At 34.0% G+C, this 15717-nt stretch overlaps 1 protein-coding gene across 2 annotated transcripts in view; it reads right to left on the bottom strand.

The window, feature by feature from the left end:
* Nucleotides 1-3652, bottom strand: part of LOC106665084 (MDS1 and EVI1 complex locus protein EVI1-A) — a 68479-nt gene extending 64827 nt beyond the window's left edge. Inside the window, exons 1-2 of one of the 2 annotated variants that reach the window (XM_014391277.2) lie at nucleotides 3353-3652; nucleotides 2863-3023 (exon numbers count right to left, since the gene is read on the bottom strand). In XM_014391277.2, the coding sequence (XP_014246763.1) occupies nucleotides 2863-3023; nucleotides 3353-3359 (168 nt within the window). In that variant the 5' untranslated portion in view covers nucleotides 3360-3652. The remainder of the gene's footprint in view (nucleotides 1-2862; nucleotides 3024-3352) is intronic. The other variant, XM_024229285.1, reaches the window with a different exon arrangement.
* Between the last annotated feature and the right edge of the window lie 12065 nt (nucleotides 3653-15717).

Genomic DNA, 15717 nt, shown 5'->3' with positions numbered 1-15717 from the left:
AAATTTCAAATGGTTCGACGTTTTTGGATTAAAAAAAAAACAATTCGCCGATTTCGGATGATAGCTTAAAATTCTATGGTTCTTACTGTGGTAAAATTATACAGTTAAATTTAACTTAAATTTGCTTCATAATATATACTTCAGTAGTGTGTCATCCAATGAAAAAAGAAAATGACAAACTTGTTTAAGAAAAAAAAGTGTCAAATAAACTGGACCAAGTTCATACGTAGCATCTAAAGCACAAATCCGCCACTGTTAACAAAACTCGATATCTCGCCGAATGATATGAGTGAGGCCTATTCGGAGAACTGCTGGATTAGCGTATTCCAAATTGAAGATAAAAAAATATATGTCCTTGCATGAAAATACCAAAAATATTTTAAAGGAAGTACTTTGTTCTTAATGTAAAAACTATGTAATTCTTTATAAATGGCATTCATTTCGACACATTAATCTCTGGAGATAGGCACAACGTTTATCTTTAGTTATCAACATGCAAAAAACTAATTTATTCTAAATAATTAGGCTAAAAAATGATTTTCAATAATATCAGGTCTGAAAAATGTTAATTAATAAATGTTAATAGCCTGTATGACTACAATTTGTGGAGGGTTAGTTGTGACGACACTTACTACAATAGCAAAAAATCTACCCCTAACATATGATCCATCTTTTGTTAGCTAACTAAGCGGGTGCACTACGAAAACATACAAATTAAACATTACGAATAAGATAGGTTATGTTCAGGAGTTTAAACAGTTTCAAAGTTTAAATCGTTTAGTTATTAAAAACTAAGATAAGAATTTTTTATGAACACGAACAGTGATAATAAAGTAAAATAGTGTTTTTTATACATTGACGGGAATATGGTATTAAAAAATAATTTTTTGAATATGCCAAATAATTTTTCTTGGAATATTATTATTATTTTTAATGTGTGGTGATTAGTGACCGTTAATCGACAATTATTCAGAAATCGTGAGATGTGGCCTGGTGTGATGTAGGTTTCAGAAAAACATTTTCTTTATCGTGCCAATGTTTCGATCTTTATTGAGATCATCTTCAGGGCCTGGGATTTACAAACATTGTTTACATTTAACGAATTCATTTACGATGTGGAAAAGTGAATTTATACAATGCAATACTTTGATTGAATATAAAAAATATATTTTGCATTGTATAAATTCACTTTTCTACATCCTAAATGTATTTGTTAAATGTAAACAATGTTTGTAAATCCCAGGCTCTGAAGATGATCCCAATAAAGATCGAAACATTGGCACGATAAAGAAAATGTTTTTCTGAAACCTACATCACACCAGATCGCATCTCACGATTTCCGAATAATTATTATTTTTAATTTAAAATATCCATTTTTATTGTACGAAATTGTTATTTGTCAAGATATTATAGAACACAACTGACTAGAAATGCGACAAAAGAGTTCATCATATAATCGTTATCAACTAATTTTATACTGACTGAAAAATATGATCATTAATATAATTAAATATTGTGTTAGAGGTTTCTTAGTTCATATTATTGAGTGAAATGTAAAGTTTTGTGATGGGATCTTGATTTTTAAAAGCTAGTATGATAAAAAAATTTCTATGAATTTATAAACCCTAAAATACTTTCGAGTATAGGTATCAAAATATGATTTTCGTTTAGTGACATTTATTGTTCTTGGAAAGATTTTTTGTATGAAATCTAACGATTTGTGAAAAATAAATCTACAAAAGTCTTATTAAAGTCAACTAATCTTACACTGACTGAAAAATATCATCATCATAAAAAATAAATATTGTTTGAGAGGTTTCATTGTTCGTATTACTGCGTGTAATGTGAAGTTTTTATGATGGGGGTCTAGAATTTTAAAAGCTGTTATGATAAGAGATTTCTACAAGTTTTACAAACGCTAAAATTCTTTTGAGTGTAGGTATCAAAATATGATTTTCGTTTAGTGACATTTGTTGTTCTTGGAAAGATTTTTTGTATGAAATCTCATGATATTATTTGAGAAAACGATATCTACTTGTCTTATTATAGTCAATTAATCTTATACTGACTGAAAAATATCATCATATTAAAACATCCTCACAAATAAATATTGTTTGAGAGGTTTCGTTGTTCATATTATTGTGTATAATGTAAAAGCTTTAGAGGAGGGTGTCTTTACACTATGATTTTCTCAAAACTGTTATGATAAGAATTGTAACCAAAAGTCTTTTGTAGTTATGGTATGAAAATATGATTTTCATTTAGTGACACTTATTATTTTTGGAATGATATTTTGTATGAAATCTTATGGTTTTTGAGGAAAAATATAAAATAGACGAAAGTCTTTTAAATCTATCAACTGATTGTAGTAGTAGGTTTTTATTGTTCAAATTATTGTGTGTAAACTTTGTGCTGGGGTTCTTTATTTTTTTGTTTAAAATAAATAAGATTGTCATTTAATTATATATAATTTTTCATGGAATGGTTTTTTTAAAGTAATTTTAAGATTATTGAGCAAAATATAGAAAAGTCACAAAAGACTTTTATATCTTTATCAAAGGAGTGATTTGAGAGTTTTTAGTGTTTAGAGTATTGTGTTTAATGCCCATTTATGTCAAAATGCCCGGCACAAAAGGTAGTTTGTGTCTTTCATATCCACCCCCTTACGTACGTTAACAGAAATAACTTTGATGATAAGAGAAAGCATCAAAGGAAAAAACCGATCCGGGCAAACGGCGACCGGGCACGTTCGCAGAACTGCTGAAATCGTCTTTCTTTATTGCGACGATTAAGGGTGTGCGTGACGATCAGGCCGGCGGTTAAATCTCGGCTCAATCGGGGGTTAAAAGCTTTTGATCTTACCTCCCAAGCGAATCTGGGGTCGAGCGGCTTCGGGACCCAATTGCCGGTGAACGGGCCGTACTTGGTGCCCGGCTGGATTCCTTCCCTGGCCCAGACTCCTGCCGTGCCTCTCAGCTCCAATTCCGTCGGGAGTCGGGTCGCCTCCCCTTCCTCAGAACTCCCTGGACAAAGATTCATAACATTACTCGCCCGTTCGACCGATTCAGAGGATACGCGGTTGCACATTTTCGGAGTTCGATGGTTATCGTGCCTGTTTTGTCGCGGTGGAAACCTGGATGTCACGAAAGGGATCGGGGGAGGATGGGATGGTCGATAAGGGGTTCGAGACCCGTGGGAAAACTCGCGAATTATCAATTCGAAGGACCAGAGGATATCCTGAGCGATAGAGTGTGACGACCCTCGGAGAGGATCACCGACCTTATCAATCACCTATCACCGCATCCACGTTCCTCCGGCAAACGCCAACTCAGCGATATAGAAAAAAAAATACCTCTCATGTTATCGATGCTGTAATCCAATATCGCACAGAATTCACTTTGATATCAATAACTTGAGATAAGAAATTCGGACGAGCACTTAACTCCAGGGAGACTCGGATGGGAGTGTGCTCGAGATGAGCGGATGAGCCGACAGGGCTGAGCATTGGTGGGGGTTGTCCTGGGGGTGAAAAGGCGTGGTTTTGCTGGGATCGGAGGCGGAGCAACCCCCTCCACGGGTCACCCCCTGTCGACTGCCCGGGTGGTAATGATCTCCCGATTAGCCCTTCACGGTTCTTCTTCCTTCCTTCCACCTGACACCAGGGCGGGCGCATCAGCCGATCTTCGGACAAGTCCCTAACATTTTTTTACGTCATTATTTTTCAATTATAAACTTAAACATTATATTTTTTAGTGGTCATAATTGACCTATTTAATTATATCAATTAATTACACTTTTTATCCAGTCAGTCTTGGTTGGTCGGAACGTCGTGGGTTCGAATACCGCTCGTGACACTAACTTTTACATCTTAACTAAAACTTTAGATAAAAAGTATAATTAATTAAATTAAAAATTATATACTTAATTTTTCTTTAATTTCCACATTTCATCATTAATTTACTATTTATTACTTAACTTGACGAACAAATTAATATGCGTTGAAGTCTTAAAATTAACTTAACAACAATGTCCTGTTTAATTTCGTTAATGTAGTTTTACTTTATCGGATTGATTTTTTTTTTTCTCGATCAATTGGATGTCCCATGACCCACCGCTGAAGATATCCAAAAACCAGAACAGAGAAGATAGGTAAAAATGACAGGAAGGGACTAATCTATATTCATCACCTCGGAAACTTCAAAAACAATCTTATAATTTATAATTGATGAGACATCAAGTTGGTCTAAACTAAATTCAAGCCAGAAGTTAAGTGTTTAATCTGGCTTTAATTTTACAATCAAGGTTTTATGGCCGATTTCTTGTAGATATCTCAAGTAGATTTTATGAGTATTAAAGCGAAAATGTTGGAGACTATGCGTTTGTATTCAACTTTTTGTTTGTTATAACAAATGGTAAGTAGGTTGCTTCCATCTATAGTAATCACAGGCACTTCGGACCTCTCATAAGTTCAACTTAAACTTAAACAGTTGCTTTACGGATCCATATTAGTTTATTACAAAAACCAGTATATTTAGTGGTCTATTGACCAAGTTACTTGTTTCAATTATTTAATCTTTTTAGGTAAGATTTCGGTTGAAATGAAAAATTTAGTGTCACGACTGGGAGTCGAACCCACGACTTTCTTTATTACTTTCATCTTACCCGACCTTTTGATGTTTTTGATATCTCGTGAGCCACAAACCTACCACGGAGATGTGGAAGAGCAGTATTGCTGAACTAACTTTATTAAAGTAGTTTTATTTTAACAGGTCATTTTTCTCTTTGTTTTGATCATTCAGGTGTCCCGAGTCCAAGAAACATCAATGAAAATGTCCAAAAACCAAAACAGAGAAGATAGATAAAAAAGACAGGAAGGGACTAATCTATAAATTCATCACTTCGGAAACTTCGAAAACAATCTCATAATTTATAATTGATCAGACGTCAAGTCTGACTAAACTAAATTCAGGCCTGGAGTTAAGTGTTTAATCTGGCTTTAATTTCACAATTACAGGACCGAAACATTAGTGATAAATTAATATATAAAGTTGAGGTTCTATGGCTGATTTCATATTGTCATCTCAAGTAGATATGTGTAATCAAACGGAAATTTTGGAGACTATGCGCTTGTATATTCAACTTTTTATCTGTTATTTCAAGTGGTTAGTAGTTTGCTTCAATCTGTAAGAAGCACGGTCTCTCCTGACCTCTCATAAGTCCAACTTAAACGGTTTATTTACAGATCCATATTTCTTTATTACAAAGTGGACAATTTACTCAAGAATAGTGTCTGGTCTAACTTAATAATCAATATAGTTTCATATCATTTGATCATTTTAGTCTTTTAGGGATCATTGTGACCCACGACTGAAGACGTCCAAAAGTCAAAATAGTCTGACCTATACAGAGAAGGTAGACAGGCAAAAGTGGAGCTTTTGCATTCTATAAATCCATCACCTTGGGAACCTCAAGAAACAATTGTACGAATATTGATATTAATTTTTATTAATTACATTACAATTAATATTAATTACACGTGAAGTTCGTCCAATTTAAATTCATAGCCAGATGTTAAGTGTTTAATCTGGTTATGAATTTATTATCATAATTAAACAGTCACAGGACCGAAACATTAAACAAAAAATGAGGAAGAGGTTTATGTCTGATTTCAAGCCACCATCTTAATTAAATGAAACTATTAGTAATAAAGAAAACATGTTGGCGACAACACTTTTGTATTGTAAACTTAAAACATTTTTCTTTATTACTGTAATATTTAGTATTTAACTTAGCGAACAAATATTGATTAAGGCCTGAAAATTTGGTCAAGAGTAGTGTCTGGCCTAATTAATAATTAATATATGATCTTTTGGTATTCAGATGTCTTGTGAGCCACAAACCTAACAAGATGTCAAAAAGCAGTATTACAGAACTAACTTTATTAACCTAGTTTTATTTTAACAGGTCGTTTTTTGGCTTTGTTTTGATCATTCCTGTGTCCCGAGCCCAAGAAACACCAATGAAAATGTCAAAAAATGAAAACGAAGCAGACAAAAATGACAGGAAGGGACTAATCTATAGATTCATCACATTGGAAACACGACTAAATTCAGGCGAGATGATAAGTGAACTGGCTTTTATGAAAGAGAAGTTACAGGACAGTAACACGTACTGATAAATTAATATACAAGAATTAATTAAGGTTTTTAGTTGAGATAAAAAAGTCAATGGCACGAGCGGGATTCGAACCCACGATCTTCGGCTAGATATGCCGCTGCTCTACCACTTGAGCAATCGTGACCTCGATCCCCTCGGACACCAACTTCCCATCTCAACCCCACCTTTTGAATTTTCCCTCCTTTTTGCCATTTTTATCTCAACTAAAAACCTTAATTAATTGTAATATATTAATTGGTCAAGCGGACGACGAAATTAGGGAATTAATATACAAGATTGAGAAGGTTTTACGCAGCTATTTCTCAATCCGAAAAAAATCGCTTTCAATCAGTCCACATTCTACAACTTACGAAAAATTAGTTTAAACAATTCACTACCCGCAAGTGAACATAAAAAATTTCTCTTGCTTGTACGAAAAATAATTAATTTTTGATATGATTTTAAGTTTTTTGTTACGAACGATTCTCATGCCCTTAAAACACAGCATTACTTGTTTGTATACAGATTTCTTTCATTGACCTAAAATTATTTGGTAAGAGTGGGCCAAAACGCAATCGCAGTGTCTGAAATCAAGTAGTTTTGCCCACACGCTGCTTCTCAGTCAGGGCTTGTTTGTTAAGAAAAGCAGTTTAAAAGCATGCTCACGGATACATTTTTGGCAAAACAGCGTATCGATTCATAACAATTGGTTAAACTGTCCATATCACCAGAATTGTTTATGTTGCCCTTTGTTGTAAAACGTCCACGCCAAAATTTTCTATGCTGAATGTGATTGCGACGCGATGATGAAAAAAAAATTAATGTTTGACGCTTTGTACATGTACGAAACATGATTCACAAACTGTTGACATAAGCTTTTTCCGTTTGTATAGTTTACATTTTTTATTTGTCATATTTGTACTATCAATTTAAACAAATAATATCTTAAGTAAGCCGATGTATTTATTTTGTACTTTTGAAATTAGCTGTACGTTTAAATTGAATTTAAAGAATTTGAATATAATTAGTATTTTTTAAAAATATGACGGATTTTACATTAAACATTACTTTAAATAAAAATCAAACTGCTTTTTTGGACCGCTAGAATAGTGAGATAATACACATATAAAATTGTTTACTTTTAAAAAGTCAGATAAAAAGAATGATCATCGTAACCCTTGTTGATAAATGTATCCAGGTATAATTGTCATCTGTTTTCCATGACAATAAAGTCGAGAAGCTAACCGGCGCGTTTTTTCCACCGAGCGTCAACTTACCCCAACCCCATTTGGGAATAAGACATACAACCGGAGAAACCGGAGAAGGAAGATTCGGGATGTAACTGACACTAATTTGAAATTGAATTCGGTTTAATTTGCGAAAGGTAGAGATGGTGGCGAAGGGAAGTGATTTACATATTCAAACGACGACTTCCGTGTGACTGCCGGGGTACGAGGGAGGACCCTTCCTTTTCTCCACCTCTGCCTTGACCCCATCAGAATCGTCGGATTTGCATCTTTGATTGGACGGTGAAGGGTCGTCAACGTCAAAAACGGCTTGTCCCAGAAGGACAATGCTCTTTATTTTCTTATTATTCAAAACCAGAATGACACGGGGATGTCAAACCGACTGTTTACCGCTTCCGAATGAAGTACACGGTTCAAGTTTTCTTGTACTGCGAATCTTCGTGTCTTATCAAAAAGAAAAAAAAGAAAAGAACTATAGATAGAAATACAGGTCTTACAACCTAGAGTGAGAGTGCGAATGAGAATCAGAGTGAGAGGTGAGAGAAAACGAGAGAAAGAGAAAGAGATGAAAAATATATAGATAAATAAATTGAATGAATTAATAAGGTTTTATTTAACAATTTTAGAGAGAGAGCGAGAGAGAGAGAGAGAGAGAGAGAGAGAGAGAGAGAGAGAGAGAGAGAGAGAGATGGATAGATTTATAGATGGATAAAATCAATGAGTATCGTTTTAATTAAAAAATCTTGATAGTGAAAAAAGAATAAACAAATTTAAAAATATAATTTAATAACGCTTGGAAAATGTAATATAACATTTTTTCCCCACTGAAATGTTTAGTGAACAATTTGTGACAATCATTGTTATAAGTTTAAAAACTATTTGAGACCTAAATTTCAAAATACAATCGGAAGCATGAGGGTGAATGGGATGGAAATATAGTGATAGAGATTTAAATATATAGATAGAAAGATGGATAATGTTAGAGAGAGAGTAAGAGAATAAGAAAGAGCAAGAGAGAGATAGTGAAANAGAGAGAGAGAGAGAGAGAGAGAGAGAGAGAGAGAGAGAGAGAGAGAGAGAGATATGAGAGTGAGACTATGAGAGAGACTGAAAAAATAATGAAATGATAGATGCCGAGAGGATAGAGTAAAACATAAACAGAAAAAGAAAGAGGAAAAGATATAATGAGATACATCTATAGAAAATGAGATAGAGTGAACGGGAGAGTAGTTTGTGTATAGAACGAGAGAGAGATAAGAAATAAAATTGGTTTGACCATTTGATGAATCTTTAAATCTTTATATATATTAGGTTTATGAAAATGATGCTTCTCGTCTAGAATTGAAAAGACATTAATACTAAAGTATGGAGAAAGAAAAAAATCCGTTTCTTGTTTTAAGTTAATATATCGAGATCATTTTTAAAGTCCGCATGCGTCTTTTTGTATGCAACAGGTTTCTCATGATGCGACAACACCCTTTTGCACTGAACACTTGACCGCGCTTTAAAATAACGGAAATATACCCGTGAGCTTTTTTCATCTTTTTCTTCGGAGTCGTGCTTGTTAGGAACCGCCAATTGAATCGTGCCCAGCTTGAGTTTTGACGCCGGGTAGCTTCACTTATTATCCCGTCCCGGAGAACACAGCCTCTGAAAAGAACGCATGCTGCGCCTCGGCAGCGGGAACTCCGACGTGCCGATTCTTCCGATCCGAAAGGGAGACAGTCTCCCGGAGTTCCGCCTTAGAACGTTATGACAGTTGATTCGGAAAAAAGAAATCGAACTACTATTTAAAGTCACTAGCTCTGTTATAATCAATAGGATAACAATTTAGAAACCTTCAGCTTTTCACTGCTTTACAATTAAATTATATTTTAACGAGGCGATAAAAATTAAAAGTAACAACTTGTGTAAACCTCGGTTGGACGATCAGATACAAAGATAGATAAATAGATAGATAGATAGATAGATAATTAGAGAGAGAGGAAAGAGAGAAATAAAGGGGGACAGAGATAGTTAAAGTAGAGAAGAGATTGAAACTGAAAGCGATTGAGATAGTTATTGTAGAAAGATTGAGAGAGAGAGAGAGAGAGAGAGAGAGAGAGAGAGAGAGAGAGAGAGAGAGAGAGAAAGAGAGAGAGAGTGTATGTTTAACATGTTCATCTTCTTGACATATTGCACTACTACTGAACAAAAATTATTTCTAATATTTAAAATTATTAACGTCAAGTTAAAATTTACTTCATAAGCTCCGTTCTTGGGACCAATTCCACTTTTGTAGGGCTTGGAGGGTTCGTTGACAAGTTTTGACCTACTTTCCTGATTTCGGCGTGTCTCTCTAAGCCTTATTGCCAATATTCATTGAAGTTCAATTGAAACTTGTCCGATAGAGAAGCTTGAAAGTTATTTCTTAGGCTAAAGAGCCTGTTTTACAAATACAACCCAAGAAATCTATGTTAAAAAAACTATATCGGCCTTCACTTTTTTGTTTATTTAGCCGAAAAATTTATGAATTGGCTATTTTTCTATCCTAATTTCTTGATAATGAAAAAACTCAATAATAAAACGAAGAGAATTTTATTTTGCATTGATGAACTGTGTGAAATTATTAAATTAATTATTATTGTTATTATTATTATTANTACAATTATTATTATTATTATTATGTTATTATTGTTAATTATTATTGTAAATTATTATATATATATCAATCATTAAGAATATTAATCCATATAATTTTAGTTGGTTCTATTTAACCAAACTAATGGTTTAAATTGATTTATAATTTTTATGTAAAGTGTGGTTGAGATGAAAAATTAGTGTCACAAGTGGGACTCGAACCTATGAGTTGGTGTCCCAGTGGGCCGAGGTCACGATAGCTCAAATAGTTAGAGCAGCAGCATATTGAGTCGAAGATCGTGGGTTCGAGTCCCGCTCGTGACACTAATTTTTCGTCTTAACCACACTCTACAAAAAAACTATAAATCAATTTAAACCATTCAAGCCACGAAACAACTTTTTAGCATTTATTCAATGCAAAACGAGAACACAAAAAATTGAAATACATATAAGATGTATATATGTGTGTATATATATATATATATTTGCAATATAGATTCATAATAGTTGGTTACGCCCAGTCTCGGTGAAGATGAATAGGTTAGAATAGACATTTATAGCGCTCCGTCCCGCCATTATCAGGATTGGATCTCCAGCCGGGTGTGTAAATCCGGTTTCAATTGACTGGCCGAAACAGTAAAAGCCATCTTATCTCTGGCAGAAGGAAGGGACAATGCTGATCGGCCATTTAAGGTAGATTGGATCTAGGTTTTTTTTAAACTGGACGACTCCAGTTCCATTCAAATGCTAAACCCGGAATCGGCCCCGGGACAGCGGAGGCTATCCCTCCCGCCGATCAAATGAGCCCCTTTTGAATCACTGCGTTGAATCTATTTTTCCTCCCGTTTGACATTTCCATTCTGCTTGGGTGGATTGATCCTAAAAGCCCAATGTAACACGGCTGGAACAGAATGGGACGTAGTAGCTGGTAAATTAATTAATCCGGCAATGGATCGCCCAACAGAGATTCCGACTTACTGATTAACTATATCAACATTTTTTCTACTTTTCCAAGGTGTTTTAATTCTTGACATTGTGTAGTTCAAACAAATTTTAGATTTAAGTGCAGGGTTACATTAAAAATGACAATCATAGTATTCCTTAATTTATGAGTTTTATTGTACGAAATTGATAAATTGGTTTTTAGCTTTTAAAATATAGATAGATAAGAGAAAGTGATAAAAAAAGAAAGAAGGAGTACATAGATAGGATTGATAGACAGTGATATTAGATAAATGATAGATAGCGCGAGAGATAGTTAGATAGAGATAGATAGAGAGAGAGAGAGAGAGAGAGAGAGAGAGAGAGAGAGAGAGAGAGAGAGAGAGAGTGCAGAGAAAGAAAAGTATAATGCGGCTTTGTATAGGTAGAGAAAGAAAGGTGAAACGGGGTGAAAAAAGCAGAGATAGAGTAAGAGAAAGAGAAAGGATAAAGTGAGGAGAAAAAATTGATTTCTATAGAAATATATAAATGAAGTGGTAGAGATAGGTAGATATATAAATAGATAGAGAGAGAACGAGAGAGTGAGAGAGAGAGAGAGAGAGAGAATGATCGGGATAAATGAAGAGAGAGAAAGAGAGTGCGAAGAAAATAAATAGACGAATAGGAAAAGTGTTAGAAAAAGAGAAGGTATAGGTATATAAATAAGGAGAGCAAAAAGAAGAAAAGAAACAGAGGGAGTGGGAGAGAGAGAGAGAGAGAGAGAGAGAGAGAGAGAGAGAGTGAGTGAGAGAGAGGGAGGGAGAGAGAGAGAGCGTGTGTATGAGAGAGAGAGAGTGAGAGAGAGATTGAGCGGGATAGATTGAAAAAACGACGAACTATCATCCACAAGTAGGGTAATGAATACTGAATACTACAAAATTTTATTATTTTCTCGCCCGAAACATGAATCCATTCCATAAAAATATAAGACAAACAAAATCCCCTTATACTTTGTTTTTATGGATTAAACTATAAATATTCACAAGGTACAAAACGTATATAAAGTAGGACTCACTGAGGATTTCTGGCCCGACAGACACAATCATCTACATACCAAAAACATTAACATTATTTATTAATTCTTCGTTATAAAATAAAACAGTAACATGTATATCGTGAATAATAAAACCAAGGATGAATTGCACAAGGTACAATGTAATCAAATGATATATTTGAAATATTGATATGAGTTTTTGTTACATTTCTGATGTTGATTTATTTAATAACTTCTGGTTTTGGCGAATAGGAAACTGTTTTATTAGAACTAGATTAGCAGACAAAAATCAAAATTGTTTAATCGTTAGTGCTATTCTACCAACCAAGTTAGTTATACGATTGTATTTTAAGTCTTAAATACAGACCCTTTAGAAAAAGGTGGTTGTCTGTGTTTCAATTGATGCTGGCTTGACCAGTATGAGTTCCCAAAGTACTGCTGTGACAGTAAAGGAGCGGAAATGACGTTAAGTTTGTTTTTCGTGTTTTGTAAATGTGAGCGTGGTGTCGTCCAGCAATGTTTCGAAACAGCTCGCTAAGCACGTTCCTTCACGGACGGCATGGCAGTCCAAAAAGCCTAGGTGTGTCAGTCGATCCCGTCTTCCGAGAAGAAGGCCCGAAAATAAAAAGTCGACGCTCCGTTGTAAGAGGTGCGTTGACGATTTTAACTTTCGGACAAAAATAAGAAGTGAAATGACACTGCGAAAAGGCAACTTGGCGAGCTTGATAAACCAACGTTCCTCCTAGAGTCAAATCGCAATAACCGCAATTAAACTTAAAATAAGATATATTATATATATCTAAGATCTAAGATTCTATATATAAATAAGAATATCTTAGATATGTAATACATCTGTGTTGAATTAATGATAGTGTCCATTAACTACTAAAAAACCACATTAACTAGTACAGTTAGCAAAAAGGGAAAACCAGACCAATTTTCAAAAAGTAAGGTTGAAAAGATCAACCAATTTAAAATCCGATTGCACCATTGGTTTTAGCGTAAAAAATCCTTTATCGTATTTGAAATGTTGAAGTTGAACTAGGCCTGAGATACCCTGTACAATTTTTCTCGAAAAAAAGGTAAAAATTTGAAACTAGACTAAAAATATTTAAGACGTATTTTTTGATATATTTTTTTATAGCGTCATTGTTTCAAGAGTATTCAGCCGGGCTATCTAAAAAGGACACCCGGTTTAATAAATACAGTGAGAGAGTGAGTGAGTGAGTGAGTGTGTGTGTGTGTGTGTGTGTGTGTGTGTGTGTGTGTGTGTGTGTGAGAGAGAGAGAGAGAGAGAGAGAGAGAGAGAGAGAGAGAGAGAGAGGGAGAGAGAGAGAAAGTTAAAGGAAAAGAGAGAAAGAAGAGGTAGCAAGAGAGTGATCAAATATATTATGATAATTTATAAAAAAAAATGCGACAGACAGAATTAGACAGTGAGTGAGAAAGAGAGCGATAGATAGAAATAGTGAAAAAAGATTGAAATAAATAAATAATAAAATATGTAGAAATTAGTGACCGTTAATCGATAGTTATTCAGATATCGTGAGATGCGGTCGGGTGTGATGTAGGTTTCAGAAAACATTCTCTTTATCGTGCCAACGTTTCGATCTTTTATTGAGATCATCTTCAGGGCTCAAAGTGTTTGTCTTCTGTGTAATTGTGCCATCTTTGCGTATCGTGTTGAGACTGCCCACTCTCAGGTTTTTAGGTTTTTCTGAAACCCACATCACACGCGACCGCATCTCACGATATCTGATCAATAATAAAATAGTGAGACTATTCACGAGAGAAAGAGAAATTGGAGAGACTGTTAGATTTACAGACTGATATTGGAACTAAAACTACTAAAATATAGAACCCATAAGTAATGAGTGTAGTTGTATCTTTAACTATTGAAGTACTCCTACTTCATGGTAGAAAAATCAAGACCTTTGGCATATTCAAATATGTAGTAAATTATTACAACAATTGACCACTGTTTGTTGCACAAGACAATGTAGGGTGACTTCATTGAACTGATTTTAGCCTGGTGAAATATTTTCATCTGGGAACCCTAATTAAGTATTTAGGAGATGAAGTTTTGCCTCAAAAAATAGTAAATTAAATGACTTCGCACCATAAAATTGAGCCAAAATTGACCAATGTCAGCACTATCAGTTTTGAGAAGTCAGATTTCTTCTCTGGCTATTTAAATGACTCAAAAAATTTACTTTTCGTTTATACCTTCAACCTTCTTTAACCTTCTATGGATTATGAAATGAAAAAGTAATAATACAATCTTTGCACACAGATTAAACTAGAATGACACATCTCTGCCTTACCGAAAACGGTTTTATTACCATTTTGGTTGTAATTTTATTGAACTAAAACCTAAATTAAAATTATAAGAAATGCCATATATTTACGTTTTGAATTTGAAGAAATTTTGATGAAGGATTAAGGAAAATGCTGTTCCTTGTTCAAACCGCCAGTAATAGACATAATCACTAAGTAAAAATAATAAAACTATACAAATTCCCTTAATTTTCATGTTGTACCTGTGGTGCATCCCGTCTGATAAAACCTGTTTGTAAAGGACTTCCTCCTCTCCGACAGAGAATGAAGATTCGACAAAAACTTATATGATTTGTGTCAACATTTGTGGAAAGGTTTATTGCCCAGATGAGTGAGGTCGGCCCGTTTGTTCTCGTCCAATATCAACCTGTAGCCTCTTCCAAGGGGATTTGCTCGCCGGCCGAGGGCGGAAAGGCACAGAAACTGATTTTTCTATCAGTTTACATTGAACCGGTGACGACGAGCTGTTAAGAGGTTGTAAAACAGTGCTTCTTCTTCTGACAAAAAATGTTTACGTTACGAGTGTTTTTATCTTTCCAAATGCAGCGTAATAAACCCTTGGGATTGAATATGACAATAAAAATTTAGTGCATTATTGATCAACTAGTAAAATTGATATAAAAACAATTCCATCGTAACTTTACGGTCAGCATATTCTTGATTATTTTCAACTCCTTGAAAACTATCAACAAGTTGAATGCCATAAACTAAATAAATTAAAATGCAAATAAAAAATATAAATAATGGTTTGATAGTAATTCAGTTGTAGCTTCAGATTCAGAAATAGCTATACTTTGCTAAGCATTAACTAAACACAATTCGATCTTTGTTATTGAGCACGGTTACTTTTTACCTTCTAAACTGGCCTAAAAAAATCACAATAGAAATTTGGTATAATATGAAAGACCATAATTACTAAACTCATTTTACCCTACAAATTTACTTTAATTAACTCCATACAGGAAACAAAACAATGATTGGGATGGTTAATTTTCATAATAAAAATGTATATAGATCAAACAACCTGCGCCTTCCAATGGTTAATTTTTATAATTATAATTAAAAAGAACATAAAACTCTAAACAAGCCAAAAAAACAACTCGATAAAAGTGTGTATCATTTATGTCACCTTAATTACAGAACTCATTTGACTATAGAAATTTGCTTCTCCATGCAGGAAGAAAAAAAAATTGATTAACTTTTAGAATTAGAATTTCTATTGATGAAAATCTTCCACCTGCTAAAAAGACAAAGCTAACAATAAAATTTATGCATTATGAGGGAGACTAAAATTATTGAACTCATTTTACTATAGAAATTTACTTCTCCATGCAGGAAGCGAAAATGTAAAATTGGGAATGGTTAATTTTTATAATTACAATTATA

Source organism: Cimex lectularius, unplaced genomic scaffold (genome assembly GCF_000648675.2).
Source record: "Cimex lectularius strain Harlan isolate CLEC.00 unplaced genomic scaffold, Clec_2.1 scaffold225, whole genome shotgun sequence".
Taxonomy (NCBI): Eukaryota; Metazoa; Arthropoda; class Insecta; order Hemiptera; family Cimicidae; genus Cimex; species Cimex lectularius.
The sequence above is the reverse complement of the archived record's forward strand: the minus strand, read 5'-3'. Positions and strand labels throughout refer to the sequence as shown.